We start from the raw sequence: 27,888 nt of genomic DNA, 5'->3' as shown, positions 1-27,888 counted from the left end.
AGACGCATCTCAAAGCAGAAAATGTATTCATCCCTTAACTTACAGCATGTCCTTGGCATTTGTTGGAGCAGTTAGTAGACCTGTAGGCTCTCTCAATCTCAATACACTTGCCATTATAGCAGACCTAGAAGATAAAAGCCAGAGCTGGTCAACAGGAGAAGACACCAGCCTTTCAGATTCAACACGAAATTGCCCATTGCTGCTGCCTATGGGAGGGATGGACAGCCTGCAATCCTCTCAATGTTGTCAGACTGTAATTTCCATTGATCTTAGCCCATGGGTAGGGATCATAGCAGTTGCAATCCCAGAACATTTGGAGGTCAATGAGTTCTCGATGCATGGTCAAAATCCAGAGTGCTATGTAACTCCCTTGAATTTGCCTACACTCACAAAACCTCGAGGTTGCATTCGATGGAAATATCCATCGAAGTAATTCTGAAGAGACATTAAATGGTTGCTGTGGGTTTTTCAGGCTCTTTGGCAGTATTCTTAAGTTTGTTCTTCCTAACTTTTCACCAGTCTCTGTGGCTGGCATCTTCAGAGTGCTGTCCTCTGAAGATGCCGTCCACAGAGACTGACAAAACGTTAGGAAGAACAAACTTCAGAACACTGCCAAAGAGCCCAAAAAACCCACAACAACCATTCGATCGTGAATACAGTCATTAAATGGCTCACTTTTATTTATATCCAAGTTGGCAAGAGGATCACTCAGAAGTCACAGTGAGCCCACACAAATACGCCATTCCTCTTTTACATTTCCCAGGAGAGTATTCTACAAAGTAAGATGTCCCACATCATCATACTATCATGGAAGCTAAGGTGGATGCTTAGGAAAAAAAAGATGTCATCAAATGGTTGGGGAGGGAGAGAGAACATATATTCATAAAATGTTCATATATTAAGTCAAAGGAACCAATTTATGATGACCAAAGGTGACATAGTTCCTAAGCAACCTCAGAGATGCTCTGAGCCTTCTCTTAAGATTATTGCAACTTTAGCAATTAGCCTGACATTTCATGTCAGCATCATGCCTCATGAAGTTTGCTTTTAAGGTTTTAAAGTTACTTTTTTGGTAGAGGACCACACTGGCTGGAATCTCTGGAAGTTGTGATGAAAAAGTAACTTCCAAGCTCTGAGAGGAAACCCTCAGACCTTTAATTGATATAAAATACTTCAGACATTGAATTCAGGATGCCGTTGTATACACATTTAGAATAGAGAAACACAACTGGGAAACAGGCTTCAGTCAAAGGCATAATCAGCATCACAAGGCGTATTTTCCCCAGTGATACAGCTCTGCTTGGCAAGCTGTTTAGGAAAGACAAGTTCATTTTGTAGTTCTTGCAGCACTTTGAGCAAGATCTGTACAAAAACGGTGTCATCAGGACCTGTTCCACCGAGCGCAATTAACGGTTCATCAGAGACATCCCTAAACTTACCATGCCTTCTCCACATTTTGTTCCATAACTGACCATTCCACCATCCTCTTGACCTTTGCTTGGGAAGCTGGCTTTACAGCTATCAAAAGACACTAGACTTCCCGTCGAAGGCATTCGGGAACCACCGGTGCAATACAGTTTGCCACACTTTAGATCCCTGGAAAAGAAGTCACTTTCAGTTGCAGGACTTGTGATTCATCAATTGTTCAGTCTGACTGTCCATCGGCAAATAATAATGAAGTGATCTTTAGCCCTACAATGCATATTTACCCGTATTTTTCGCTCCATAAGACGCACCTTTCCATAAGACGCACCAATTTTTTAGGAGAAGAAAACAGGAAAATATAATCTGTTTTCTTCTCTCCATAAGACACACAGACTTTCCACCCCCCTGTTTTGTGGGGGGAAAGTGCGTCTTATGGTGCGAAAAATACGGTAATATTTTATTTGACCACTAAGACCCTCAGTTACTTACTTCTGTCCACATGGAACATATGTGCCATTAGCCTTCCTGCAGTGGCCGTAATACACTCCATTCTGGTTGACAGTGTAACAAGAATCTGCACCCACTTTGGCATCTGTAAAGGGAGAAAAAGAATGTGTCCATTACGGTGTAACATTCCAATATTGGTAAAAAAATACTTTGAAGTATTTCCAAACTAGACAAATAGATGAAACAGGAATGGGTTAATTGGTAGCCAAAAAAAGAGAGAACTGTTGGATAGATTAGTGGTTTAAGTATTTGGCTGTGGAGTCAGAGGTTGAGAGTTGAGAGTTCAATTCCCCCTTGTGCCTCCTTGACAGGGACTGGTCTTGAAGATCCATAGGGCCCCTTTCAGCTCTGCAGTTCTAAGATGATAATGACATTCCATTGCTTAGTGTAGTAAATTACACTCTAATAGGCCCATTGAATCAATGGGGATTTGATGAGTCAATTTTTCCATACATTTCCTGGACTCAAATTGGCCTATTCTAACTGCAGTTTACTATGCTAAAGTAAGTCACAGCCCATTTGAATTAATCAAACTTACAGAAGAACTGACTCACCGATCCCCATTGATTCAATGGGACAATTCTAGAGTCACAAGATTTGAGCCAATATCAGTTTACCAATAAAAGAAATCATTGATATAGTCCAAACTATGCTGAGTGATTTTAATCCAAATATCAAATGTCACTATAAATGTGTGGTCATCTGTGATCACACTTACTTGAAAGTTTTGCGTGGGAGAGTAAAGCCAAAATAAACAAACTTGCACAAAATCATATGGAAACCCAAAAGCAGAGATAGGAACTGAAGTCAAGGCCTACACCTCCATGCCCAGTCCTTCCTTTTTTCGGTTGACAGCAATATTGCCTCAGGGTAACCTGAACATAGTTGTGCCACGTCCTTCTCTCTCTCTCTCTCTCTCTCATGCATGCACGCAGGCACACACACACACGCACACACACACACACACACACACACACACACACACACCAGGAGCCCTGCAGAGATCTAAAGACTTCCTGGGCAAAGATCAGAAGCCTATGTTCATCACAGCTGCACTTTAAAGGGTTAATCCAAGAATGATCTCGGACAAACATAGAGAAGCGTTTCAAAATGCATCTGGGTGTCTAAGCCTCTTTGTCTCTTCAAGACCCTAAGGATCTGAGAGCGAGGTGGAAGTGGTGCCCCCAAATCATTTCTGCTAGCACATCATACAATCAGTCATGCCAGGGATGTGCAACCAATTGTGCAATTCCCTACTGCAATTCCCTGTGGTTGGTCATAATGCCCAGCACATTTACATCAGCATAACTTTATGTCAGTATGAACAAGATGCTAGCCAATAAGGTAGACTGAGAACCACTTTTCGATCTCTGAGTGAGCGCTGTTCCTGATCTCTTTCTCCCCCTCCCAACCTATAGCCAGTTTTGCATCAGCTCTTCTGTTATAACCACTGCTTTGATTCTTAACTCAGCTAATTTCTTAGTACTTAAACCTAAAACTTAAGCCAGTTTAGGAATATCTGCTGAGTGTGTTTGTGTTTTTTCTTTCTCCTTTCTCCTCTTTAATGTTATATTTAATGTTGCACTGCACAGTTCTTTGGGGGGGGACACTACTTCCTGTTTCTCAAGAAACATTTTACACAAAAATGAGGAACTAATTTTTAGCTTCCCTTTCCAGAATGTGCCTTTTTCTCAGGTGTAACACTGAGCTCCTACCATTGTCATCACGTTCAGCACAAAACGTATTGACCTGGAGGGCAATTTAAAAAATCCCTCAACCCCCGGACATATGGGCTAGGAGATTCTGAGATTATGAGAGCTGTAATTAAAAAAAAAAGCCCTAGATGGGCTCTCTGGATGAGATCCAGATTCTGGATGGAAGAGTGTTTTGTCACACCTGAAGACAGCAGGCTTATTTGGAGGGGCAGAGGACAAAGTGCATTGCTCTCTCCAGATTTCTCCAACACCTCCTGCCTGAAAGTATGTGACATAAAACTGAATTGTCTTTAAAAAAGGCAACCCAAAGCATTCAAAAGACACTTCAGGAGCTGCGGTGGGCAAAGCAACCATCAGTGTCCTGCATGACACTTTAATGATCTTGCAGGTGTATTTAAACAATTGTGGTCTGGATGCAAGATGCATCATTACCCAACCAGGCACCAAGAGCAACCACAAAAAGAAAGTCTCTCTCTCTCTCTCTCTCTCTCTCTCTCTCAGCTTCCTTTTTGCAGCTTTCTAAATGGTTCCAGGAAGAATATTTTCTGTATCAAGTTATGTTAGGAAGGCACAGCTTTCATTAGATTCTCAAAGAGGTCCCATGACACAAACAAGATAGAAAACCACGTCTTGAGATGCTCCAGCATACAATTCCCATCACACCTGACTGTTGACTATGCTGGAAAGCACTGGTGGTGATTATAGTCTAAAACAGATAGAGGGAATTAGATTGTGGGATGCTGAGGGAAGGTATGTAATATTGACGAATGGCCACTCCGCTCTGCCATTTTGACAACAGTTTCACAAAGGCTGAAACAGGAACACAGTTGAAACCGTGACCGTTTCTGGCTCATGGGGAAGATGCTTATAACTTAGCTTGTTACGGATACTCTGTCATCCTAGGACCAACTTACCTGGTCCCCAAAGATCTGTACACTGGTTCTGTAATGTGGGACACTTCCCCATGTAGCAGTAACCCTGGTTGTTTTTGCAGGGGTGTCCATTCACTCGGAAACGGTCAACTGGACATTGATGAGAGTGGCCCGTACACAATTCTGGGAGATCACAGTCGTGTTTAGCTGGTCGGCAGACAGCTCCTGCTCGCCTAAGCTGTGGAGCAAAATAAGAGGTCCTCCATCTTCATATTCAACAGCAGAGCTTTAGTGGAGATAGCTGGAGTTCCCAACCCACTATGAGCCTTTCTCTTTATCTAGTTGGAATTGCCGGACTAGGAAAAGGTGACCATTCCCACCACAGAACAGCTTGTTCTAGAAATGATCCAGCCTCTAAAAGGAGTCAACAAAACACCTCGACGGTAATCAAATCATAAAGACTCATCTATACTATTTTAATTATTTTTAGAAAAGGAAATGGTTATCATAGAAGTGTCGCTTGCTATATCAGGACAGAAGCAACATTGAGGAGCGCTGGGAGCTTTGGATCATGGCACATCCCATAAATACCAAGCCTTGGCAAGTGGGAGTAACAGTGTTGACTTGTAGTAGAGGCCACTGACCTCAAAAATAGAACTTGGAAGCTGACTTTTTAAAGATAAATTAGTTCTTAATATTGTGGCGAGAAATTAATTCACTGTGGTTTGTGATTATTATTTTAAAGGATCTTCCAAGCTCTACTTAGAAAACCAGAGTGAGGTCTACCTTGGACTACACTTGGCTGTAGTAAACTGAGTATCTAGCAAGAAGCTGGTAGAGTTTTGCCATGTCTGCCACTGGCCATTTAAAGTGGGAGTCAACACAAATGGTTGATGTACAATGACTTGTGTCCTGACTTAACACAGCTAACCATGCTTTCACTGTAGAATCATGGCAATCTGACTAGAGAAGTGATTCCTATAACCCAGGTAATCTTGGACTGCAGTTCCCAGAAGCCCTCACCACCAGCTGGGTCACCCGGGGTTTGTGGGAGCTGCAGTCCAAGAACGCCTGGCTTACCCAAGGTTGGGAACCACTGAACTAGAGAAAGGTGTATGGGATCAGGCTTAAATGATTACGGGCAAGGTGAGCATAACAAAGGAACAGGGCTAATCCAATCTGTCTGATAAACAGGAGGGTCAAGATGTGCTCTAGCTGTCTAGCACATAAAACAAAACCTTACCTGGCAGTTTTCGCAACATTCTCCATACCCGCATTTAGCGCCGGGCTTGAGTTGACATGTTGTAGCATCACAGCAGTCATTTGTGCATTCCTGAAAATCAACAAAAGTCATGTATTAGTACTTGAGACTTCCACCTGGTCTGTTTTGATTAGCATCTTTTGAGAAGGTAGATGATCAAGGAAAAGGTATTTCTGCAGCAAGCTTCATTCAGTAGAGGGGTTCACCGGCACATTAATGTTGGTGGCTGTGATCTGCTAACAACCTATTTTCTTATTAAGAGTCAATCATTTCTGCATAACCAAACTCATACGTTTGGGGGCTAAGTGGTGTCAGGTTTCCGTTTTGGGAGAATGACATGAGGTGACAGCTAGTTAGCTAGATATATTGACTGCTAATCTGTATCCATGTCATCTGATCAAATAAAACTGAAATCTGTAATTTACAGAATGTCTTGCAAAGCTAGCGTATTTGCAAAATGCATAATTTTCCTTAACAATTGTTTTGCAAAAATAATTCTTTTGATCCTCATGTGATTATGCAGGAAATGGTTGTAATAACAGCAGCTGGAAGAGTCCAGAAGGTATGGTTTCAGGCACATCCACAAACATAAGGACTAGAAACTTGATTTAAATGTGTTTGGGATTTTGGAACTCATGCCTTTTTTTTTTTTTTTTTTTTTTTTTTTTTTTTTTTTGCTACATATCTAGACCATCCTCCTGGCTCTAATGCTTCCCTGCTCGGCTTCAAGCCCATATGATATTTAATTATGTGCAGCTATGCTGATTGCAGCTTATGACAACCCTTGCAATATAGACAGCACTTTTGGGAAAGCTAGTTGTGGGTTGGAGGGAAAGATGGGTTGCAGATGGATTGAACAATAATGCCCAACAGCATAGCTAATGGCCAAGGAGGATGGGAGGTGTAGTCCTGCACATCTAGGGAGCACCAGGCACTGACTCAGGGAATCTATAAGAATTTCACAGCTTTGCAAAGTTGCTCTAGGAGCTCATGTTCCTAAAAAGATACCTCTGGGGAGCCACAGTCACATTCTTCTCCCTCCTCCACAAAAGCATTTCCACAGACAGGGTTTGCAACAATCTCCCTCGGGAGTGGCATGTTGGTGATGCACATTGGAGTTTGATCCATGATGTATTTCTGAAAATCCTGGAGACTACAGGAGCTGAAATCCTTGGGGGTTTTATAGCTGTAAAGACAAACCAATATACGGAAAATTAACACTGGGTGTGTTTGGAGAGGGTTTCTCAGAGTATGTCTGCACTATACAGTTATGAGTGGTTTGATCCCACTTTAACTGCATGATTCTATCTCATGGAATCCTGGAGTTCACTGTGCAAAGCAATGCCCCTGGAATTCTCCAGCAGAGAATTCTTAAATGCCCTGCAAAGCAACAAAACTCAGGATGGAAAAAATCCCAGGACAGAAAAAAATCCCATATAATAGAACCATGACGCTTAAAGTCATATCAAATTCATCATCATCATCTTCCAAGTGCAGGGCTGGAAGGGACCCTATGAATCATCTTGGTCCAACAGAGTACAGTAGATAGACTCACCCCAGTCTCAGTTTTTCTGCATCTCTACATTCCTACCCTTTGTGTGTCTCTGGTTATTTTTAGTTTCCACTTGGAAATAGACAAGCATTTTCCATACACATTATCACATTTTTCATAACATGTGCAATTTTGCATTCATTGCAGTTTCTCTACTGGGGGAAAATGTGTTCCTGTCTGTTTGTCAGCTGTATGCCTTTTCAGCTGTGCACCTTGTGTACTACATCTCTCCAAAATGTACCACACCCTCACAAACATGTGGATGTTCAAGGTGTGCTTTGTCTCATCAGGAATCCTGGGAGTGTCACAATGAGTGTGAATCTGAAAAGTGACCCAAAAAAAATCCCATTCCTACATGGACAAAAGCAATAGGAAATAAGAAGTGACTCTGAGCAAGTCTGACCTTGGGCAGGATAATTTCCTATATTACTAAGTAGGAAAGTTGCTTTGACTGCAACAGTTAGGAAGTAAAAGATGTTCATTAACACTAAATGAACTTGTGTTTTAATCTTCCCACAATGGGTCATTGGTGTGTTCTAGAGATGTGTGCTGTCTCCAGATGAGTGTGCAAAAATTGACCCAATCAGGAATATTGCGTGGATTTTGGAAGGACAATTGGTTGGAAGTAGAGCAATATCTCAAAAAATCTCCTTCATCCTATTCCGTGATTCTATGGTTTAAAAGGTGGTCTGAACCAGTTTGCAATGAGGAAAGGGAAAGCTACAAGTATCACGTTCCTCATTCCAAAGGAGAAGATGATTGAACAGTGAACACCCACTAGCAAGACTTGCCCTGGCAGTCCAACCACTAAAATGCTGAGCTGGGCTCAGAAATAGCTGGCCATGCATGTCTACATATACCCTCTTGCATTCTATGTTTCTGTCATTTTGTAGAAAGAGCGTCTTGCTGGTTATATCTATCTATCTATCTATCTATCTATCTATCTATCTATCTATCTATCTATCTATCTATCTATCTATCTATCTATCTATCTATCTATCTATCTATCTATCTATCCATCCATCCATCCATCCATCCATCCATCCATCCATCCATCCATCCATCCATCCATCCATCCATCCATCCATCCATCCATCCATCCATCCATCCATCCATCCATCCATCCGGTTAGGCAGGTTGCTTTTTGTTTGTTTCTTTGTTTGTTTGTTTTACCATTCTACAAAAAAACACAACTTCTTCTTTTTCCCCATTTCTTCAACTCTTGGCTTGGTTTGCAACATTGTACTGATTCTGGAATATAACTCCCTTTGAGCCACTGGGAAATTGTGGGAGTTGCAACACCAAAAAGGTAACTTTTGTGCACTCTGAATGCACGACGACTTGCACAGCCATGGGAATGAATATCAGTCATCAGCACACACTGGGGCAAGTGCCAGAAAGAGAGCTGTCCGGTGCTACTAGTTTTGCAGACATCATTTTCCCCTGCTCCTCCTTTCGCCAAAAGTCAACACTAACCCAGAAGGTTCAACACCTGCTTCTTGGGCAAAGCAGGCATTCTTTTTAGGGAAGACTCTCTGGTTGAAATACCAACATTGCTGTTTCAAAACATTAAAACAGCAGATGACGCACAAATTCTGTTTAATCGGTTCTGGAATGTGTACATTGTCTTCTTTAAAAACAGGAGTTGTGGCCTCATCCTTGTTCCTTTAAATATGAGGCAATAAACACCTCAGGGTTTTACAGCCGAGTGTATGAGCTGGTGAACAAGACCCGCCAAGGGTCCAAAAGTCTTGCCCAAAGGGTCACTGTGGAGTTTGCAATAGTTCTGCACCTGAGAAGACTTTTATTCAGGTTAGGCAAACGGAAAGAAAAATTACAGTACGGTACATGTACTAATACACATCAGTAGAAACTATTTTGTGGATTGCACTATGGGTTACACTCCACAACATCTGGAGGATGCATAAACCAAAGGAATGAAAAGAACACTTGCTCAATACCTGTCTGTCATTAGTTTAGATTCTGTTGGTCTGAAAATAGACATTAACAGCACATTTTAAAGCCCCACAAGATTCTTCACCTCCAAATGAGTGGACAAAAGGTACTTTCTCCACATCTTAAGTTTTCTATAATTTGTATAAAATGTCTCCAGTGTTCTTTCCCTTTGGAAGAAACGGTTGCACATATATACAGACAGCAAAAGTGGAAAGAGCTGGTGATTGTTAAAAATGATGCAAATAACCCATTCAGTGCTTCAAGTTGTTAAACAAAATAGCAGCCATCTTTGCATGGGGCAATTTGCATCCTGCAGCTTGCACAATGGGTGCAGCTGCATGGATTATGTGGTGTGCCCCCCCAATGCTCAGTTGAAAAAATGCTCAGTTCTGTACAAAATATTTTGCAATCGCAAAATGATGTTTCCTATGGGGGAATTTCGCTTTGCGATGATCGGTTCCCTGCTTAGGGAACCGATGCTTCGCAAAATGACAATTTTCCAACAGCTGATTGGCGGTTTCAAAATGGCCACCGGGTAAACAAAATGGCCCCCGTTGTTTTCTGGGATGGATTCCTCACTGCACAGGCAGTGAAAATGGCCGCCCTATGGAGGATCTTCGCTGGACAGTGAGTTTACAGCCCTTTGGAACGCATTAAACAGGTTTTAATGCGTTTCAATGGTTTTTTTCTTTTCGCATTATGACGTTTTCATTCTACAGCAATTTCGCTGGAAAGAATTAATGTCGTAATGCGAGGCACCACTGTAAAAAAAATCAATAGGTGCTAATTTTTGCAAACAGTGGATCAAACATAACTTGCTCTCTAGCAGAAATTGCACCTAATTGCACTACATTCCCCCCCCCCACGTCTTGGCACTTAAAACCTCCTATTACAGCATCATTAGCAGACTGAGGTGCAGAAAAGCAGAGGTCTGTGAAAGCAATCAAAGGCTGTGACCAATACACATCCAGTCATCTCACCTGAGCTGCGCTGCCATGATACAAGATTCCGAGCCACACGAACATGCACTAGTGTCATGATTCATGCCGAAATTATGGCCCATCTCATGGGCCATGGTAGCACCAATAGCAATTGGGTTTGTGTTGTGATCCTGTACAAGGGAGAAGTGTCAAACTGTTATGAGTCCACCAAGCAACAGAAAATAAAGTGGTTTGTCATTAGTGCTGCGAGAGAACATTCATAAGAATGTTTTGGCTGGAAAATCAACAGAAAGCAGAGTAATCTTACAAATTTTAGGAACTTTCCTTGATTTTATTCTACATTTCTGGTGGCACTTTTTGACTCCAGGTCAAACTAGACAGTAAGGAAAATGCCTATTTCCTAGTAGTTAATTGCTCCTATCATGGGATTTCCTTTGATCAGTGGTTCCTAACCTTGGTTCCCAAGGTGCTCTTGGACTAAAACTTGCAGATGCCTTCACCACTAGCTGTGTGGGCCAGGACTCCTGGAAGTTGTAGTCCAAGAACATCTGGGGACCCAAAGTTGGGAACCACTGTCTGAGATCTGTATGACTCTATAATCAAATTATGCTTTAAAAAAAGAGGAAGTGGCAAGATGAAAGTGACTCATGAATGAAACTGACAGAGGCTAAAAATAGCCTGATTTGTCTGTCTCCATTTGTACTGGAGACAGGGCATTTTAATAGACCTTCCTTGTTTACAGCTCCATGTCCTATCTTTATAATAAAACTCAGTTCCACAAACCTGGACAATTCCTAAAGAGTGAGCAGGATTGCACATGGTTCCCACATAGGCCAAGCCTACTGTTGGTCCACTGAAGTCAATGCCCCTGTTAAGAAAGAAAAGGGAGAAGGATGAAGATCTACAACCATCTCACTCATTTCACTTACAAAACCTGACAGATTAGCAGACAAATGAAACCCAGGAATTCAACTTCAGAGAACTGTAGACTAGTCATTCTGACAAGTCAACCTACTGATTTTTTGGACTACAACTCCCAGAATTCCCAGCCATTGGCTACATTGGTTGAAGTGATAGGAACTGTAATCTAACAACATGTAGAGAACTAGGTTTGGGACTAGTCTGTACTATGGATGCAAATCTTTGCTCCTTTCATTCTTTATTATGGCTATGTGCCATCCGGTTGCCTCTCACTTATGGTGACCCTGTGACCCTATGTCTGACATGTCTTGTCCTAAGCAACTGTTCCAAATTCAAGGCTATGGCTTCCTTTGTTGAGTCAATCATCTCATAGTTGGTCTTCCTCATTTCCTACTGCCTTCAACTTTTCCTAGCATTGCTTCTTTTCCAGCTAATATTGTCTTCTCGTGATGTGCCCAAAGTACAACAGCCTAGTTTCTTGTACTTTGGACACATCATGTGCCCGAGGGAGAATTTTGCTTCTAAGGAGAATTTGTGCTTGATTTGACCTAAGGCCCAGTTGTTTTCTTTCTGGTGGTCCATCATATCTGCAAAACTCATTTTTTAGATGAGAACAAACATTTTCAGAAGTTTCATCACTGCTGGACAAGATTACTAGAGTTTTTGTTCAGATTTTGAATTTTAGTACTTTTTTGAAAAAATCTACACAAGCTATTTTTGAGCAAGAAGAAAATTGTATTTTGTGCAAAAACTTGGGCTCTGCTAAAAAAAAGTTACATTTTGTGCATACAGCATGTCTTTTAGATAAATGTAACATTTCATTTACCAAAAATTTAGCATTTAAAACACAAAAATACAACTTTCTGTGCAAAACAAAGAGCCCCCTCCCCCATGGCACTGCTGAAGAAAAATGTCTTTTTATTCTACTACAATAGGAAAATCTCTGTTTAGTAGGGTTTTTTTTAAAAAAAGATATCTCTCAATATGTTGAGACATACTTTTTTTGTCAAAGAAGGACATTGTGTGAGTGATTGTTACATGCTCAGTATAAACTGTACGTGTTGGAGCAGTGATCCTCCATTTTGATTTACACCCTCAAGTACATTTGATCTCTGGTTCCCCTTTGAGAAAATTAGTCTAGATGGAGCCATGTTTAATTTCTAAATATGAAGCTTGGTTCTTGAGCTCTCTTGGGAAATGATGGTACTGCCATAGGTAAAGGTAAAGGTAAAGGTAAAGGTAAAGGTAAAGGTTCCCCTTGACAATTTTTGTCCAGTCGTGTTCGACTCTAGGGGGCGGTGCTCATCCCCGTTTCCAAGCCATAGAGCCAGCGTTTGTCCAAAGACAATCTTTCCGTGGTCACATGGCCAGTGTGACTTAGACACGGAATGCTGTTACAATAGGTGGTCCCTATTGATCTACTTGTATTTGCATGCTTTCGAACCGCTAGGTTGGCGGGAGCTGGGACGAGTGACAGGCACTCACTCCGTCGCGTGGATTCGATCTTACGACTGCTGGTCTTCTGACCCTGCAGCACAGGCTTCTGCAGTTTAGCCCACAGCGCCACCACATCCCTTTTACTTCCATAGGTATCGACAGCCTTATCTGGGGCTAGCAGATAACTAGGAAAATCGGTCGGAACAACACTATCCTCATGGCATCTGGATAGCATTTTGAATGTACATCTTGCAAATATTTTTATAACGTTGGAAGCATATAGATTCCACATGGTAGTCCTGTACAACTCATAAAACATCCCCATCACAATTTATTCTCACTATCCAGTCCCCTTTCATTGCAGTGGTACATACGTGAGTAACTGGGCATTATCATTCCTTTTGCGCTTCAGCAGAACCTCCTGCCTCCACTCGGAAAAACGATCTAAAGTGATGCCTGCTGAAGAATTCACAACAATCTTGTCCCCATCAGACCAGATTTCAAGGCCAATCAATGCCACGTGGATATTTATGGCTTTGTAAACCTGTGGAGAGGACATCGTGAGAGCCCAAGAAACAGTGCAACAAACAGTTCAAGAAAAAGAAAACGGAGTTGTAAGGGATTTTCGTTCCACTCTGGGGGCACATGAAGTTGCAAATATTCCAAAATAAGGATATTTTGATTTACCAATAACTGCTCTGCAGGATTCAGAGTTTTATATCCTAAAACAGTGGCTTCCAACCTTGATTTCCAAGATGTTCTTGGACTGAATCTGCCAAAAGCCTTCACCAATAGCTGTGCTGGTCAGGATTTCTGGGATTTACAGTCCAAGAACATCAGGGGACCCAAGGCTGGGAACCATTAATACTGTCTCTGCTGTCTTCTTAATTTACATCCCCCACAGATATATTTTGAAGTATGTAGGGAGGGGGAACAAGTTATATTGGCATTGCTAATAGCAGCTCCAAGGGTTTAAAAATTAGGATCAGCCAATAGTTGAAAGGCAGGTAGATCAACTGACCATTTTGGAAGGCTCATTTTTAAAAGTATCTCCACAAGTTACTTATTTCCTGTCCACATTCTTTAACAGTTCAATTACATGTTGCATTCCATGCTACATTAGTGGTGATTTTATAGTTCCTTTTTAGGGTCATTGTCCAAGGACATAGTCCTCATAGAAATTGGTTTCCTTCCCACCCAAGCCTAGCTCTTTCTTTTTTCTTTCTTTTTTTTGTCTCCCATACAGTATATAATTTCATTAATGCTAAGGCTCTTGATTTCTGATTCTATGCATCAGAAAACAATTCATATCTGTCTTCCTGTTTGGATGTCTCTAAGACTTTAGAATCTGTCTCACATCTGCTTCCTGAAATCCTTTAACTCATTGTAATGGGAAAAACCTAAAGCAAAGTCTGCATAAATACAGGAAATGGGGTCTTGAGAAAAGAAGACTGAGGGGGGTGGGATAGGATAGCAGTTTTCTAATATGTGAAAGGTAGTCCTACAGAGGAGAGGCAGGATCTGTTCTCAATCATTCCAGAATACAGGACATATAATAATGGGCTCAAGCTACAGGAAGCCAGATTTAGCCTGAATATCAGGGAAAAAAACTTCTCAACTGTTAGAGCAGTATGACAATGGAATCAATTACCTTGGGAGATAGTGAGCATTCCAATGTTGGGGGCATTCAAGAGAAAATTGGACAACTACTTGTCAGATCTACTTTGATTGAGCAAGAGGTTGAACTCAAAGGCCTTCTAGGTCCCTTCCAACTCAATTATTCTATGATTTTATAATTCTATCATACAAGAAGTCTCAAACTGAGGGACATCTGTCCTCACTAGATGAACACATGGTACCATTTGGGCATCACCATAAAGCTCAACTTTCTTTTCACCTAGAAAGCTACAGAATCTTTGGCATAACATCTTACTTACCATGTTTATATAATTGACTATTTCAAATACTCTCGTTCTCACTCCAGTCATGTTGCGGCTGTACTTTCTGAACTGCAAGAAAGGGAAGGAAAAAAAGGAAGGTGAAAATGATGGTCAGGATTAAAGTTCCAATTCATGTTTCCTCTTCTTTCAATTTTGTCCCTCTAGAAGGGCAGATTCTTCAGTACTACAGACCTGAGACATCAGATATAGAAACAACACTGTGGTATCTCGCAACTGACCATTCATAAAACAGAAGCAGGATCATTTGCCGAAAATGGATTGAGACAAGCTCCTGTTTGAAAAAAATAGATTATCTTTTCCTCTGCATTGGTCCCCAACCTTGGGTCCCCAGAAGTTTTTGGACTACAACTCCCAGAAATCCTGGCCAGCACAACTAGTGGTGAAGACTTTGGGAGTTTTAGTCCCAAACATCTGGGAACACAAAGTTGGGAACCACAGTTTTATGTAGTAGAAAGAGACAGTGGGATATTAACCTGAGTAAGAACCAGTAAACGAACACCCTTGTGAGGAAATTTCAGATGTGTATCTTTGTTCCAAATTCATTCACAGGATTCATACCAAATTCTTCACATTGAATTCTAACCAGCAAGAGTCTATTTTGTTGTTGTATTCTATCCAGCATCCAAACAAGAGTCTTTCTGGCACCAAGTTAAATGCCAAAGCATTAAAAAAGAATTCACTGGATTTTATTGGGTTTATTCTGCTTAATCCTGTTGTGTTTTGTTACGGTTGCTCATTAATTTTATTATAGTCGTTATATGGTAAGCAAAATATATCAGCAGAATTCAGAAATGAGCTTGATCTGCAAGTTCCTGAATCCTCCAGGCTGCTGTGGTTATCAGTTTCCAAAGTGGACACTGAAAATTTAAAGACTCATACCAGATGGAACACTGAGCTTTGTTCTCATTTAGCAAGACTTTCAAATGGAACTTGCAACAAAATGTTGCCATGTTGGAATGCAGTGATTCAGGATTCCAGTGTTTTCATGCAACTCCTCCTGATACCTTTGTGCTTCCTCCAATTTTTAATAGGTATTTCATGGCTACTAAGAATGTTTATTTCTCATCAGGCAGTTGGCAGGGGGATTCCTTTTCTTTTGTGTTTCCCCTAAGAATTTTATTTTATTTCATTTCTACTTCTTGGAGTTGTCTCAAAACTGATTGGATGGAGGTTTTGGATCCATAAGCACTTGTGCCCTATTTTGGATCCATAAACACTTGCACCCTCAGCCCCTGAACATCAGAAAAAGAAGGAAAGATGCTTTGTCAAGTAAACAAACTCTGTGAATGAATGAATGAATGAATGAATGAATGAATGAATGAATGAATGAATGAATGAATGAGGAAGCATTCATTCATTTATACTTACCACTGTGTTGTCTACAGCTATATAAAGTTCAACATATTTCCGGGCCTGCATGTATGCCTTCTTCTGCACAAAAAAGATCAAATGAAGGTGGTTCAGTTTTCTTGTTCCCCAGCTGTCAGCTCATCAGATAACCTAAATATTACTGTTTTACAGCCAGATGAAAGTACACAAATCCTGAGATACCAGCTCTGCATAGTAAAGCATGTCTATGGGTAAAGCTTGTTAAATATGTTGAGTTTAAGGAATGTAAAGATTCTCTTTTTCATAAGTGAAAGAAATACAACATGAGTCATCAACAGAAATGATGACTATCTCCTTCTTAAAAATTCTACTAGGACGTGGAGATATATTTTGGGGGGATGGGACACTTTCTTCATAACGAAAATCGTGCCATATTTGTTTATTGCACTAGACTGCCGTCATTTTGAAAATGCTGAAATGCAAATATCTAGAGCTCAAAATAGCTCTCCATGTGCAATTAGCTGGCATAGCATAAAGTCTAAGGACCATGAACGAGGAAGTAATGCTTTTGTAAGAGGGGAAGAATATGTTCTGAAATAAGAATTTCATTCTACTTTGTGAGTGTTCAAGGTTAGCCCATTAGGGAATATGTTGGAAATGTACAGAGCTATCACTCCTCTGGGATATGCCTGTGAGATTAAATCAATGAAGCCAAACAAAGCTAATTAAGAGTAAGGACTAGAGATGGGGGCATTTGTATTCATATACGAATATCCCCACGCAGCTTATCTTAACAAGGGCCCACTCACACATCTGCCGGTGGCCCTGCTCACCCTTCCAATTGTTCTTGGAGTGCTGCTCTCTTCCCGCTCAGCAGGCCACTCAGCAGCCGTGCAGGGAGACTCATCCTCCCTCCCCCTGCCTGGAGTGGCCAGTCGAGCAGGGAGAGAGTGGTGCTCCAGGTGCAATTGGAAGGATGAGCGGGGCCACCACTGCCACCAGATCCTTGTTAAGTCCAGCTGCATGGGGATATTTATATTCATATACAAACACGAATTCCCCCATCTCTAGTAAGCACCATGCTTCCTACACCGCCATGACCTCACTCTGAATGGACCAATATGCATGCCTTCTTTTTAATGTGACGCCCCCTTAAAAAACCTGAAAGAAAGGTGGTCTTTTCAACACTACCTAAAATGATAATCAAAAAAAAATCTTCCAAGCCATGAATTTAATTAGAACTAGTACAATCTTTCTCTTTCTCTAGGTAGATGGAAAAATACATGCATCTGTCTCAACTACCTCATACTGTGTTAGATCACCTGTACTTTGGGCCCATGATCTAGGGGTGAGCTTGTGTTTCCTGGTTGTTTAGTTGTTTTCAGTTGGTTCACTGGTTGTTTGCTAATAAAGCAGCTTGAGTTTCATTTGCAACGAAGATGCCAAGCCTTGCATTTAGGACTTTATACATGTGAAGGCATACATCCAATTGCTGTTCTCAACTAGAGCAGATTCATGGAATCAGTGGAGTTGGCATAAATTGCTGACATATCATTCAGCAAGTTTCAATGGCTTTGCCCAAAAGAGACAAAAACATTGACTTTTCTCCCTCATGCTTGGGAGAGAGAAGAAAGAGAAGATTTGCTCCATTCAGGTGCAGAAGACAAAACTGAACACCATCCTTGTTCTCAAACTGTCTTCAATGCTTGAGATTCTAGAATAAGACTTACTTCAGAACTTGTGCTCATCCTGGAGGTCTTCTTGATGGGTTCCTCTGACTGCCATGTAGTGTTGGTTACCCCACAGATCTTGGGAGTCTCATCTTCTTGTTCTAGACTCTCGTATCTGAAGACTGCATGGGCTTCACTGTCTGAGAGCTTCAGTGGTTCAATAACATACCTCTTGCCACGACTCTTGAAATACCCTCTGTAAAATGGTGAAAACGTATTGATTAATCTGAATTTCTCTCTCTTGCAGCTGCCTGGCCAGTTCTACATTTTGTCACAAAGCAAACTTGGTTTGCCTTCTCATAGATGGTGAAGGGCCAAGGAAAGGCTAAGGCTATTCAAGGTGGACCACACAATCTCCTTTTCCTGCAAGCTGCCCCAGCACCCTGTTCCTAGGATCCTGATCAGTTCATTAAGCAGTGGTTTATTTGTTCATTCAATAAACCAAGGAGTATTTCTGACCTTCTCTCTGTTTGGTTCAATCTTTACTAAACTGGAAAATAGAGTTGATCTGAGTCTCCTTGCCTGATCTTAGACAGGTTCTTCCATTTTCGCCTGTCTTGTAAGGAATTTAAAAATAGGCTCTGAAGAGTTATTAAAAAGAGGAGTGATGGGTTGCTAGCTTTGATCAACAGGCATTCTGTCCTACCTTGCAATGTTATAAATGCAGACACACTGTTTTATTACTTCTGATAACAAGAACTGCAAGATACAGGCCATTTTGGAGGCAGTCCAGTATCTGATGAGTTCTGCTTGCATCTGCAAAGCCTTTCCTCCATAACATCTTAACGTTCATGAAGTTAAGAGGGCTTTCCTGGCTTTCCTGTTAAACCATCTCAGACCCTCATTTTCCTGTTCTTACTCTCTGTAATAGCTTTGCCTGAAGGAGGAACTTGGATGTCTTTAAAAAGCTCGCACAGTGACTGTTGTACCTTTTGGGTTGGCCATTACTATAACATGAGGAGTAGTAATATTAATCCCAGTCCTTGCTAAACGTCAATATGGTGATCAGAAAGACATATATATGGCAAACGTTGCATGCAAATCAAGGGTGTGCATGCAGGAGTTGTGCTAGTACTAAGGCAGACATATTATCCCTGAAGCAATTCTGTTGTCCTGTTGCACAATCAGTTCAGCCAAGGATATGCGCCCAGTTGTACAACTGCACAACACAGCCATTTTTAGCTGAGAAGGATGCAGGCATAACTTTCTTTCTTTCTTTCTTTCTTTCTTTCTTTCTTTCTTTCTTTCTTTCTTTCTTTCTTTCTTTCTTTCTTTCTTTATTTATTTATTTATTTATTTATTTATTTATTTATGTTATACTGATGTGAACAAGATACTAGCCATAGGTGATTAACTGAGTTCCATAAATAATAATTATTAAATGGGAATTATGATATAAATAATTAAAACAATGCTAAATGAACAGTAAATAGTGATGGTCATAATCCACTGGTTTGGTGGTTCAGCCCAGTTAATTTACCACCACACCACATGTTTGGTGGTTTGGTACCCACCCCCTCTGGCAGGCTCCCACTCAGAATCGATGCCTAGAGGAGCTGTGACACTTCCAAGATGGAGCCCATCAGAGGGCGCAAGATGCTTGAACTGCCAAACACCTACTACAGCGGTAAACGAATGGGGACAGACCACCATACAGTGGGGTCTTGACTTAAGAACGGCTTGAGTTAAGAACATTTTGACTTAAGAACCGCTCTCATAGGAAAATATTGACTTGACTTACATACTTAGATTTGAGTTAAGAACTGAAAAAAACCCACGTGGGAGGCAGGGCAAGTGCAAAATTTGAACTTTCAGTTAACTGTTGGCCAGTGAAAGGGGTGCCTGTCTGCTTCCTCACTCCTCCCAGCGTTTAGAGAGTGGATTGGGAGACAGTCTTCGGACTGCCTGGTACTGTACTGCCTGGACTGTATTTTCCCTGCCTTCCCTGAACCATTCTTGACCTAAGAAAAAAAGAAACAAAATATCCCCCTCTAGTGGTCGAAGGCGGAATAGCAGCTTCCCATTAGTTTCTATGGACGGAAAAGAGCAGATACGGATCAAATGGTTCTCAATGCATTCCTATGGGAAATGCAGATTTGACCTGAGAACTTTTTGACTTGAGAACCGCCTTCCAATACGGATTAAGTTCTCAAGTCAAGACCCCACTGTACTGGCAGTTTCTGACCATCTCTAATAGTAAATGAAGGAAGAAGTAATGATCAAATACTATCTGGCTGCAGAGCCGGAGGTTGGGAGTTTGATTTCCCCCACAGTGCCTGCAGGGAGAAGAGCCAGCCTGGGTGGCCTTGGGCAAACTGCACAGTCCTGGGGCACCCCCAGTGGAAGGGAAGGGTAAAGCACCTCTGAGTCTTCTCTCCCTCGAAAACCCTGAAAGAGGGTCACCATAAGTCAGAACTGACTTGGTAGCACTTCTTTTTCTTCTTCTTAGCTATAGCAACAGCACCCACTAAGGACTACCACCTTGCTATTTTCAATATTTTAAAAATGCTGGTTATCTTACCTCAAACCATGGCATGCACTGATGCTTGCAGCGGAGCCGGCATCATCGTGGATGTGCCCTTCATAATAGCAGTGATCCTGCGTGGAGAAAAAGGCTCATACAGGTGAGTTTTGCCTAGTGAGTGGTTTTGCGAGCACTTCTGCTGTTCTGTTCTGCTCATTTGTACAGCATTGCAATAAAGAACATCTGGGCGAGCCTAGAGCCTTTTTGGCCCCTGGGATAGAAAATCAGTATCTCCTGTTCTCTTCCACCCGTCAACCTAGGGCATTAACAAACTACATTAAAATGTATAGGCACAGCAACAGAACAATGTTACTGAATTGCTGGGCATATCAATATGGCGAATGTTGTGTAGGTCCTATGTCGGAGGAAAACTTTTGTCCCTTAGATCAGTAGTCACCAACCTTGGGCCTCCAGATGTTCTTGGACTACAACTCCCAGAGATTCACCACCACCTCTGCTGGCCAGGATTTCTGGGAGTTGAAGTCCAAAAACATCTGGAGGCCTTCCTCAGCTTGGTGCCCCTCAGATATTTTAGATGTCAGCTAACATGGACAATGGTCAAGAATTCCAGAAACTGTAGGCTAACACATATGAAGGCCAACATGTTGACAAAGCCAGTTTAGCAGGTATGAATCAAGTTTCTTGATGTCAAAATTTGTAAAGATGAGATTCTTCAAGTATCCTCACGTCTTACAACTATCCTTACATCCTCGCAACTGTTTGCCGTTTTGTAAACATCCTTTTGCAGGAACTAAAGCATAACTTTATTATTTAACATTTATAAAATATGACTTTATTATTTCATATTTTAAATAAATGAATACATGAAATAATAAACCTCTTCCCTGGCTTTGTCAGGAAACATTCTCTTCCAACTCACTGACCTGAATAATGATCTCTTCCATTTGAGGAGGGGGACCTGTGGCCTCTAAAGGCTGCTGAACTCCAACTCCCTGCATTTCCAGTTACCGTGATTAATGCTGAGGGATGATGGGGGATGTAGTACACAAATGTCTGTAAGGGCATATTTTCCACACCCTGAATAAAGGACATTCCCCCCTTCCTTGGAACTACAAAACAGCAGCTCCCAAATGTTTGCAAATGTGCTGATGTCAGTCTAAGGAACATTTGGCTCAACAACCGTATGATTCTGCATCATGTTAACGAACAAATTTGCTGAGCACAGCGAATGCAGGAGTTAAAAATAACACACAGACCATGGACATGTCTTGCCTTCGTATACAAGTGGTTTTTTTCCATAACCAGAACTCCCCTTACTGCTTCAGCCCCCAATGCATCACTAGTTTTGAGTGCTTTGATCACCATTTTTCACTGGGTGTAAACTTTGATCAAAAGCATGTTGGTTAGGGATGGACAAACAGGCAGTTGCTCTTTCGTTCAAGTGCAAATCTTGCAATTTTCAATAAATTCAGATTAGAAATGAACTGAAAGGAAGCTTGCGCCAGAATGGGCAAATCCAATTTACTTTCTCTCAAGACTTGAATTCTGCAAATTTTATTATGTTTTCGACACAAAAGAAACTGAAACAAAATTCTCCCCCCAACTTCTTCCCCCTCTTCATCCATTTGGTAACAGCTGCATAAAAACACTGGCCACAAATCAGATGTATCTTATGCAATGTATAGGGACACTATGGGGCAAGTTAACACAGAATGTATACATATGTGCGTCCTACATGTGCATCCTCATGGTCAATGCATATGGTGGTGACATATTCATTGAGAGAAGAAATAAAACAATTGTGCAATGATCATAGTGTGTTGTTTGCATCCACCTTCGTGTCATTTGTCTACATAAAACCACAGTCTGCACCCAAATTTCATGACTGTCAACCACAGTCATGAGAATGCAAAAGGAATCATGAGAATATAAAAGGAGGTCTTCCAGCTCGAACCCGGAGATGGGTGAGAATGCTGTTCAGTCTTTATACAAACCATTCATAATTCCTTTAGATATATAGAACAAACTTCATTTTAACAATCTGAACGTGTGAAAAAGCAACGCTTGTGCTCGAGGCTAATTTACCCATCTAAGGCAAAAGTCTAAGTCATTCGCTCTTAGAAGTCTGTCCTTGAATATTCACCCATGTTTGTGGTGCTACATAGGGTGGCAGATGAGTATAAAATCATCCTCTTAACATCTGTTATCAAATTCGGCCTGTGCAGATCATGCATTAAAATTCCAGTTTCATTCAGTCCTCTTTTTAATTCAGCCATATCAAAATATGCTTATGAATCAATAAGAAAGGTGTTGAACTATTAAAACTCTGGATGTGGGACCAGGTGAAACTGGAGAGTGGTGAATTTAGGGGTGGAAATGGGAACACATGTGGGGATAGGAAGGTGAGAAGAATGGGATTAAGAGGAAAGAGAACTGAATATGAATGCCTAATAACGAGAGTCCAAAAGCCAGTGTTGTGTAGCAGGTGGAGTAGCAGGCTAGGACTCAGAAGACCTGAGTTTGAATCCCCTACTGAGCCATGGAAACACACAGGGGTTGTAGCACCAGTAATGCTATTTCTTAAGTATATTTCATTATTTCATGTACCTTGAAAATCCTATTAAGATCACCATAAGTCAGATGCCACCTGACTACACATAATACCAATGAGCTTCCAAGGTGACAATGTCCTTTTTGACACAGGAGTGAATGTTCAGGATGCTAGTAATGTTCAAATCCTGGCCATCGCGTCTTCAAACACTCTATGGCAACCTATGGCCCTGCAGCTAGCATACAAAGGAATATTGTATCGAATGATGGAGATGCAATTTATCCTTAATGGCTAATTTATTTCTTAACCTTTCCCTCCTTTATTTTCTTCAGTGATCTCAAAGCTGAGTCAATCATTGCCTTCCACCCTTCTCTTAGCTTAACAACTACCCTCTTAAGCAGGCATAGCTTAGAGAGTGAATGATTCTCCGACTGGGAAGAAGAAACTGGATTTCTGAAGTCCCACACTAATTAATTAATTAACCACTATCCTACCATGGAATGGGGTTATTTTAGTGAAATGAATGATGAGAGGCACCGGTGATGTGACAATTTATGTTGCTTAAAAATGGAAAGTGCTTTCAGCCCCCTGCAAATGTAGTTGATTAATTTTCTTCAAAAAGGAACTTGACACAGTGAGTGCCTTTGTGCTTATAATTGAGGAACCGATTTTCACGGTCTAGCGAAACCATCTGGAATAACCTGCAAAACATCTGCTGCGGGAGGTACCTGCTGAAGCTGAACACTATGAAATGAATATCTCATTCAGTTAGATCATGTAGGAAAACGGGCAATATTTGGGTTCAGGCAGCGAGTGCCCTGCCCTTTTCTCAAGGAATCCCAGTGACCCTCGAGTGCAGGACAAATGTTTCTTTTATGGGGAAAGATTTGTTCCAGATAACCAGCTTACGTCAATTAGTGGGTCTTGATTAGGATTAGGGACAGAATATTGGTTTAAGTAGTCTTTAACTTTTATCCTGTGGACTCCAAATTAGCCAGGCAGAATATAAGAACCTGTTAATGTCTTCCCATAACATAAATATTCCATGCTAAAACCATCCCTCAGTTAACTTCCATTTTTTTAAAGAGTCAAGCAAACCTTTTATGACTATTGATATTTATACCCAGGCAACTTTATCTAACATGCCTACATTTAGGCATTGCCATCTGTAGTGCACCCATTTTTCTATGGTATTTACCTAGCAGATGAATTTTTACATGCAGCCTACCAGAGACTGTCATGGACGCCGATTCAGCAGTTCATGCCAGTTTGTTTAGTGGCTGAATAGGTGTTTGGCAATTCACAGCCCCGCCTCCTCTGTTGGGCACCCACTCGGAGGCAGTGCCCAGAGGAGGAGGGCAGGAAAGCAGGGTGCAATACCTCTGAGTAGGCGCCTGGTAGGGAAGGCAGGGCTGCGAAGACCATACACCTGTTCAGCCACTAAACAACCCACACAAACTGCTGAACTGTCAGTTCATACCCTCCTCTACAGCCTACACAACTACAAAATTTAGACAAGCTACCAATCTGCAGGATTTGTGTGTTATGTGCCATCAAGTCGGTTCTGATTTATGGTAACCCTAGAATGGTTTCTACAATTATGATACACTTAAGGAATGTGTTCTCAAAGGCTTTCACAGCCAGGATTTGATGGTTGTTGTGGGTTTTTCGGGTTGTTTGGCCATGTTCAGAGCATGGCCAAACAGCCTGGAAAACCCACAACAACCAACTTCAGGACTGCTTCTGCTATTGCCACCCATCAGTGAGTTTCCATGGCCAAACAGGGATTTGAACCCAGGTCTCCTCTATCCTAACCTGACATTCTATCCACTACACTACACTGGAGCGGGCAGGTGAGCAATACCTGTGTTCCAACCTACTCCTTAGATTCCGAGAAGGAAAAGCCCAATCATCTCTAATGTTGGGGACCCTAATCTGGCCTTCGGAGATCCCCTTGTTGCCTGTCATTCACTGAAGGAAGACAGAAGTGCCTGGAGGGGTATATCGGGGCAACTCCATGGCCAGGAGCTGGTTACACATCCCACATCATCTGAAGGGTCAATATCACATGAGCATAAGCAGCATATCTCAGAGAAATAAATGTTTTGAACTCTTTTCAGGTTGTTATTGCATGTTTGGACTCTTGTTTTCTTGTTTTCTAAGAAAAAAACCCAAATCTTTCCAAAGGGGAAACCGTGCCATGCCAACCATTGAAAATTTTAGGGGCTGGACCCATAAGTCAACTGAGCTGCTCATTGCTATGTTCACAGATAGCAACCAGTATGGACAGGCATATAGGCTCTGATTCTGGAGCTAATAGATGTAGCCATCATATCTCTCTCCCTGAGTTTCCTTAGCCCCCTTTTATCCCTGACTAAGATGGTGGCCACTATGACTTCTCTCAGGAACGAATTCCATTGTTTGTAGTGTACTAAGTAAAGAACAACTTCTGTCCATCCTTCCATTGGTCTTGAGTCTTGACTCAACAGAGGTTGTTCAGCCACTTCTAGAGCCTGGGAAAATATACTGTTGTGTACTACAGTGTCCAGAATCCTTCAGCAAGATTCCAGGAGCAAAAAGTGAACTTGTCCAGACTCTGGTGGCTGGCTATGTTTTTAAGCAGATGTGTGAACAGCTGTCCGCAAGGCATATCAAGCTATTTTTCTAGAATCTCTGGACTTCAAAAGGCAGTCGGTCTCAGAGAACAAACAGAAGCCAGAGAGTACCTGTAGTTGATACTAAGGCCAATTAAACTGTTCACCCCACCAAAATGAAAATTACGTGGTGCTGAATACAGTGCTGATCCCAAGTCAAGATACGGATGGAAATGTTTGGCCTAAAACATAGCTGGCTTAGAACTGTTCTAAAACTGCAGAGGTACTAAATGTCTATAAAAGACAGAAACATTGCCTGCTGTACGCTGAATGCCAAAAGATATTTTTTGCAGACAAATGCCAACAAGACATTATTGAATTTCAAACAAATGCGTTGTTACAGTTCGTAATTCATGGCTGTTTGGAAGAACACAAGATCAGTGTGGAAGGAACAGGGTTGATACCAAACAGTCTGAGGGGACCTGACGAATCAAGGGGAAGGGCTGGCAACCCAAAAAAGAGAAGCAAGGAATGTAGAATGTTCTGTTCCTATCACAAACTATTCTACCCACCAAATTCACCTCTCTAGAGGACAGCCCCATCAAGGCATCGCGGCTTCAGTAGTACAAACTTTTAGAAATGTGGTTCAGCCTCACTATGGGATCATTTAAAACTATGAAATGACTGCCATGTTTATTTGAACCTGGATAGCGATCCTGTCACACACACACACATACATACAGACCCCCCCACAGATACATTTTAAAAAAAACTTTGGTGGGACATCAACTGCAAGCATCACATTCTCTACCTCTTGCTTTATCATCATCATCACCATGCACAATCGTCGTAACAACTGTGAGTTACCATGCACAATATCATCAACATGCACAATTGTCGTAACAATTCTGAGTTACGACAACCATTTCCATGGTTTTCCAGGTAGAAATAATTTACCCTTCTCATCATCTGGGGTCCTCACGATACTGTGCAGCTTGCCCAAGGTCACATAGAGGGACAATGGGAAGTGAAGTCCCAACCTCTGGCTCTACAGCCAGCGAGCTGTTATCATCCAGCTAATAATAATCATGTGCTGTCAAATCAATTCTGACTTATGGTAACCCTTTTTCTCAGTTTTCCAGATAGAGAATACTCAGAAGTGTTTTACCCTTCCTTTCCTCTAGGGGCAACCTTGGGACTCTGCAGCTTGCCCAAGGCCACCCAGGCTGGCTCTTCTCCCAGAATGCACAGTGGAGAATTGAACTCCCAATTCCTAAACTACTGAGCTATCTAGACAGAAGATGGACTATAAAGCAGGGGTTTGAGTAGAAGATAGCTTGAGCCCTACCAGGAACTTGGAAGTAATCCTGGCATCGATTTCTGATTCCCATTTGTTTACCAAGCTCAACAAAAACTTGGTTAACACAAATGGTACTGCTCAAATTAAGAAAGCAAAAGTAGGGCAACCGAGCATGCTTTTAACATTACCTCAGTCTGAGGGGTTGTTGTAATTTCTCTGCCATCTGGGGAGTAATGAGTCTCGGTGTAGTCTTTGGAAAAAAGCTCCCTGGAAAGAATATAATAGAATTTATTATTCAAGCCAGAAATTAAGTTGGAACAGAGATAATGACATAATGAGTCCACCACTTTATATTCCTCATGAGATTTAGTGACTATTTTTAACATCAGAGTAGAATATCAAAGAGAAAGGCAAGCCTTTAAACCTCTGCTTGATACATATTTCCAATAAAGGGTATGGGGTTGGTAGGGTTTAAAAGAACGGCGAGCAACCTGTGGCCCTCTAGCTATTGCTGGGTTGCAACTCCCAGCAGGCTTGACCAGTATCTCCACTGGTGAGGTATGATGGGATTTGTAGTCCAACAATGTTTGGATGGTTGCATGCTCTCTCTACTGCTTTAAACAAATGCCCACACATTCAGACACTCACAGAGAAACAGAGACACTGACCCTTCTTGTTCACATGGAATATTTTGCACATCTGGATAGAAAGAAAATGTTTTGCATATATACATCAACTATCTTTTCTCCCGTAAGTCACCACCTCCACCACTACGACCATCATTATGCTTACTACTTTTTTTATATAATTTAGGGCAAGGATACTATTCATACTATTTGATATGACTTACAAACTATTCCATTAGTGCCAAAACACTATTTTGGATGGTTTACAAGCAGTTAAAACAACTACACGCACACGCACACGCACACGCACACGCACACGCGCGCACACACACACACACACACACACACACACACACACACACACACACACACACACACACACACAGAGAGACCCTAAAAACAAGATACAAAAGCATAGCCTAAAAATTAACTACTAATGGAGCAAACCAATTTTCAGAGCGAAGTAGGACTGTTAAATGTTCAATGTTGTTAGCCTGACAACATTTAACATTTTCTGAACTATAAATATCTGATCCATTCAGGATGTAAGATTTCCTCCTTTGACACCCCCCCCCAACGTCTGTGGTCTGAGCTTCCTTCCATCTTGTGGTTGTATGTGTGTGGTGCTCTACGTTGCCTCCCTTTTTGTGACATTCTTTTACCATATTTTGTTTATGTATTTAAATGTATGTAAGTCATATTGAATAGTATTTATTCAATTATCA

The 27,888-nt window shown here is 41.5% G+C and overlaps 1 protein-coding gene across 1 annotated transcript in view; it reads right to left on the bottom strand.

Moving 5' to 3' along the window:
* The window catches only part of ADAM28 (ADAM metallopeptidase domain 28), a 54,850-nt gene that overhangs the window by 11,680 nt on the left and 15,282 nt on the right, over positions 1-27,888 (bottom strand). Inside the window, exons 4-17 of the mRNA XM_020780350.3 lie at positions 26,726-26,804; positions 20,129-20,205; positions 17,608-17,803; positions 15,917-15,979; positions 14,525-14,596; positions 12,962-13,131; positions 11,013-11,097; positions 10,269-10,399; positions 6,789-6,966; positions 5,763-5,852; positions 4,562-4,757; positions 1,915-2,017; positions 1,440-1,596; positions 44-124 (exon numbers count right to left, since the gene is read on the bottom strand). Coding sequence (XP_020636009.3) covers positions 44-124; positions 1,440-1,596; positions 1,915-2,017; positions 4,562-4,757; positions 5,763-5,852; positions 6,789-6,966; positions 10,269-10,399; positions 11,013-11,097; positions 12,962-13,131; positions 14,525-14,596; positions 15,917-15,979; positions 17,608-17,803; positions 20,129-20,205; positions 26,726-26,804 — 1,678 coding nt within the window. The remainder of the gene's footprint in view (positions 1-43; positions 125-1,439; positions 1,597-1,914; positions 2,018-4,561; positions 4,758-5,762; positions 5,853-6,788; positions 6,967-10,268; positions 10,400-11,012; positions 11,098-12,961; positions 13,132-14,524; positions 14,597-15,916; positions 15,980-17,607; positions 17,804-20,128; positions 20,206-26,725; positions 26,805-27,888) is intronic.

The sequence above is a fragment of the Pogona vitticeps genome, chromosome 8 (genome assembly GCF_051106095.1).
Source record: "Pogona vitticeps strain Pit_001003342236 chromosome 8, PviZW2.1, whole genome shotgun sequence".
Classification (NCBI taxonomy): domain Eukaryota; kingdom Metazoa; phylum Chordata; class Lepidosauria; order Squamata; family Agamidae; genus Pogona; species Pogona vitticeps.
Note: the sequence above shows the minus strand (reverse complement) of the source record. Positions and strands in the feature narration are given on the sequence as shown.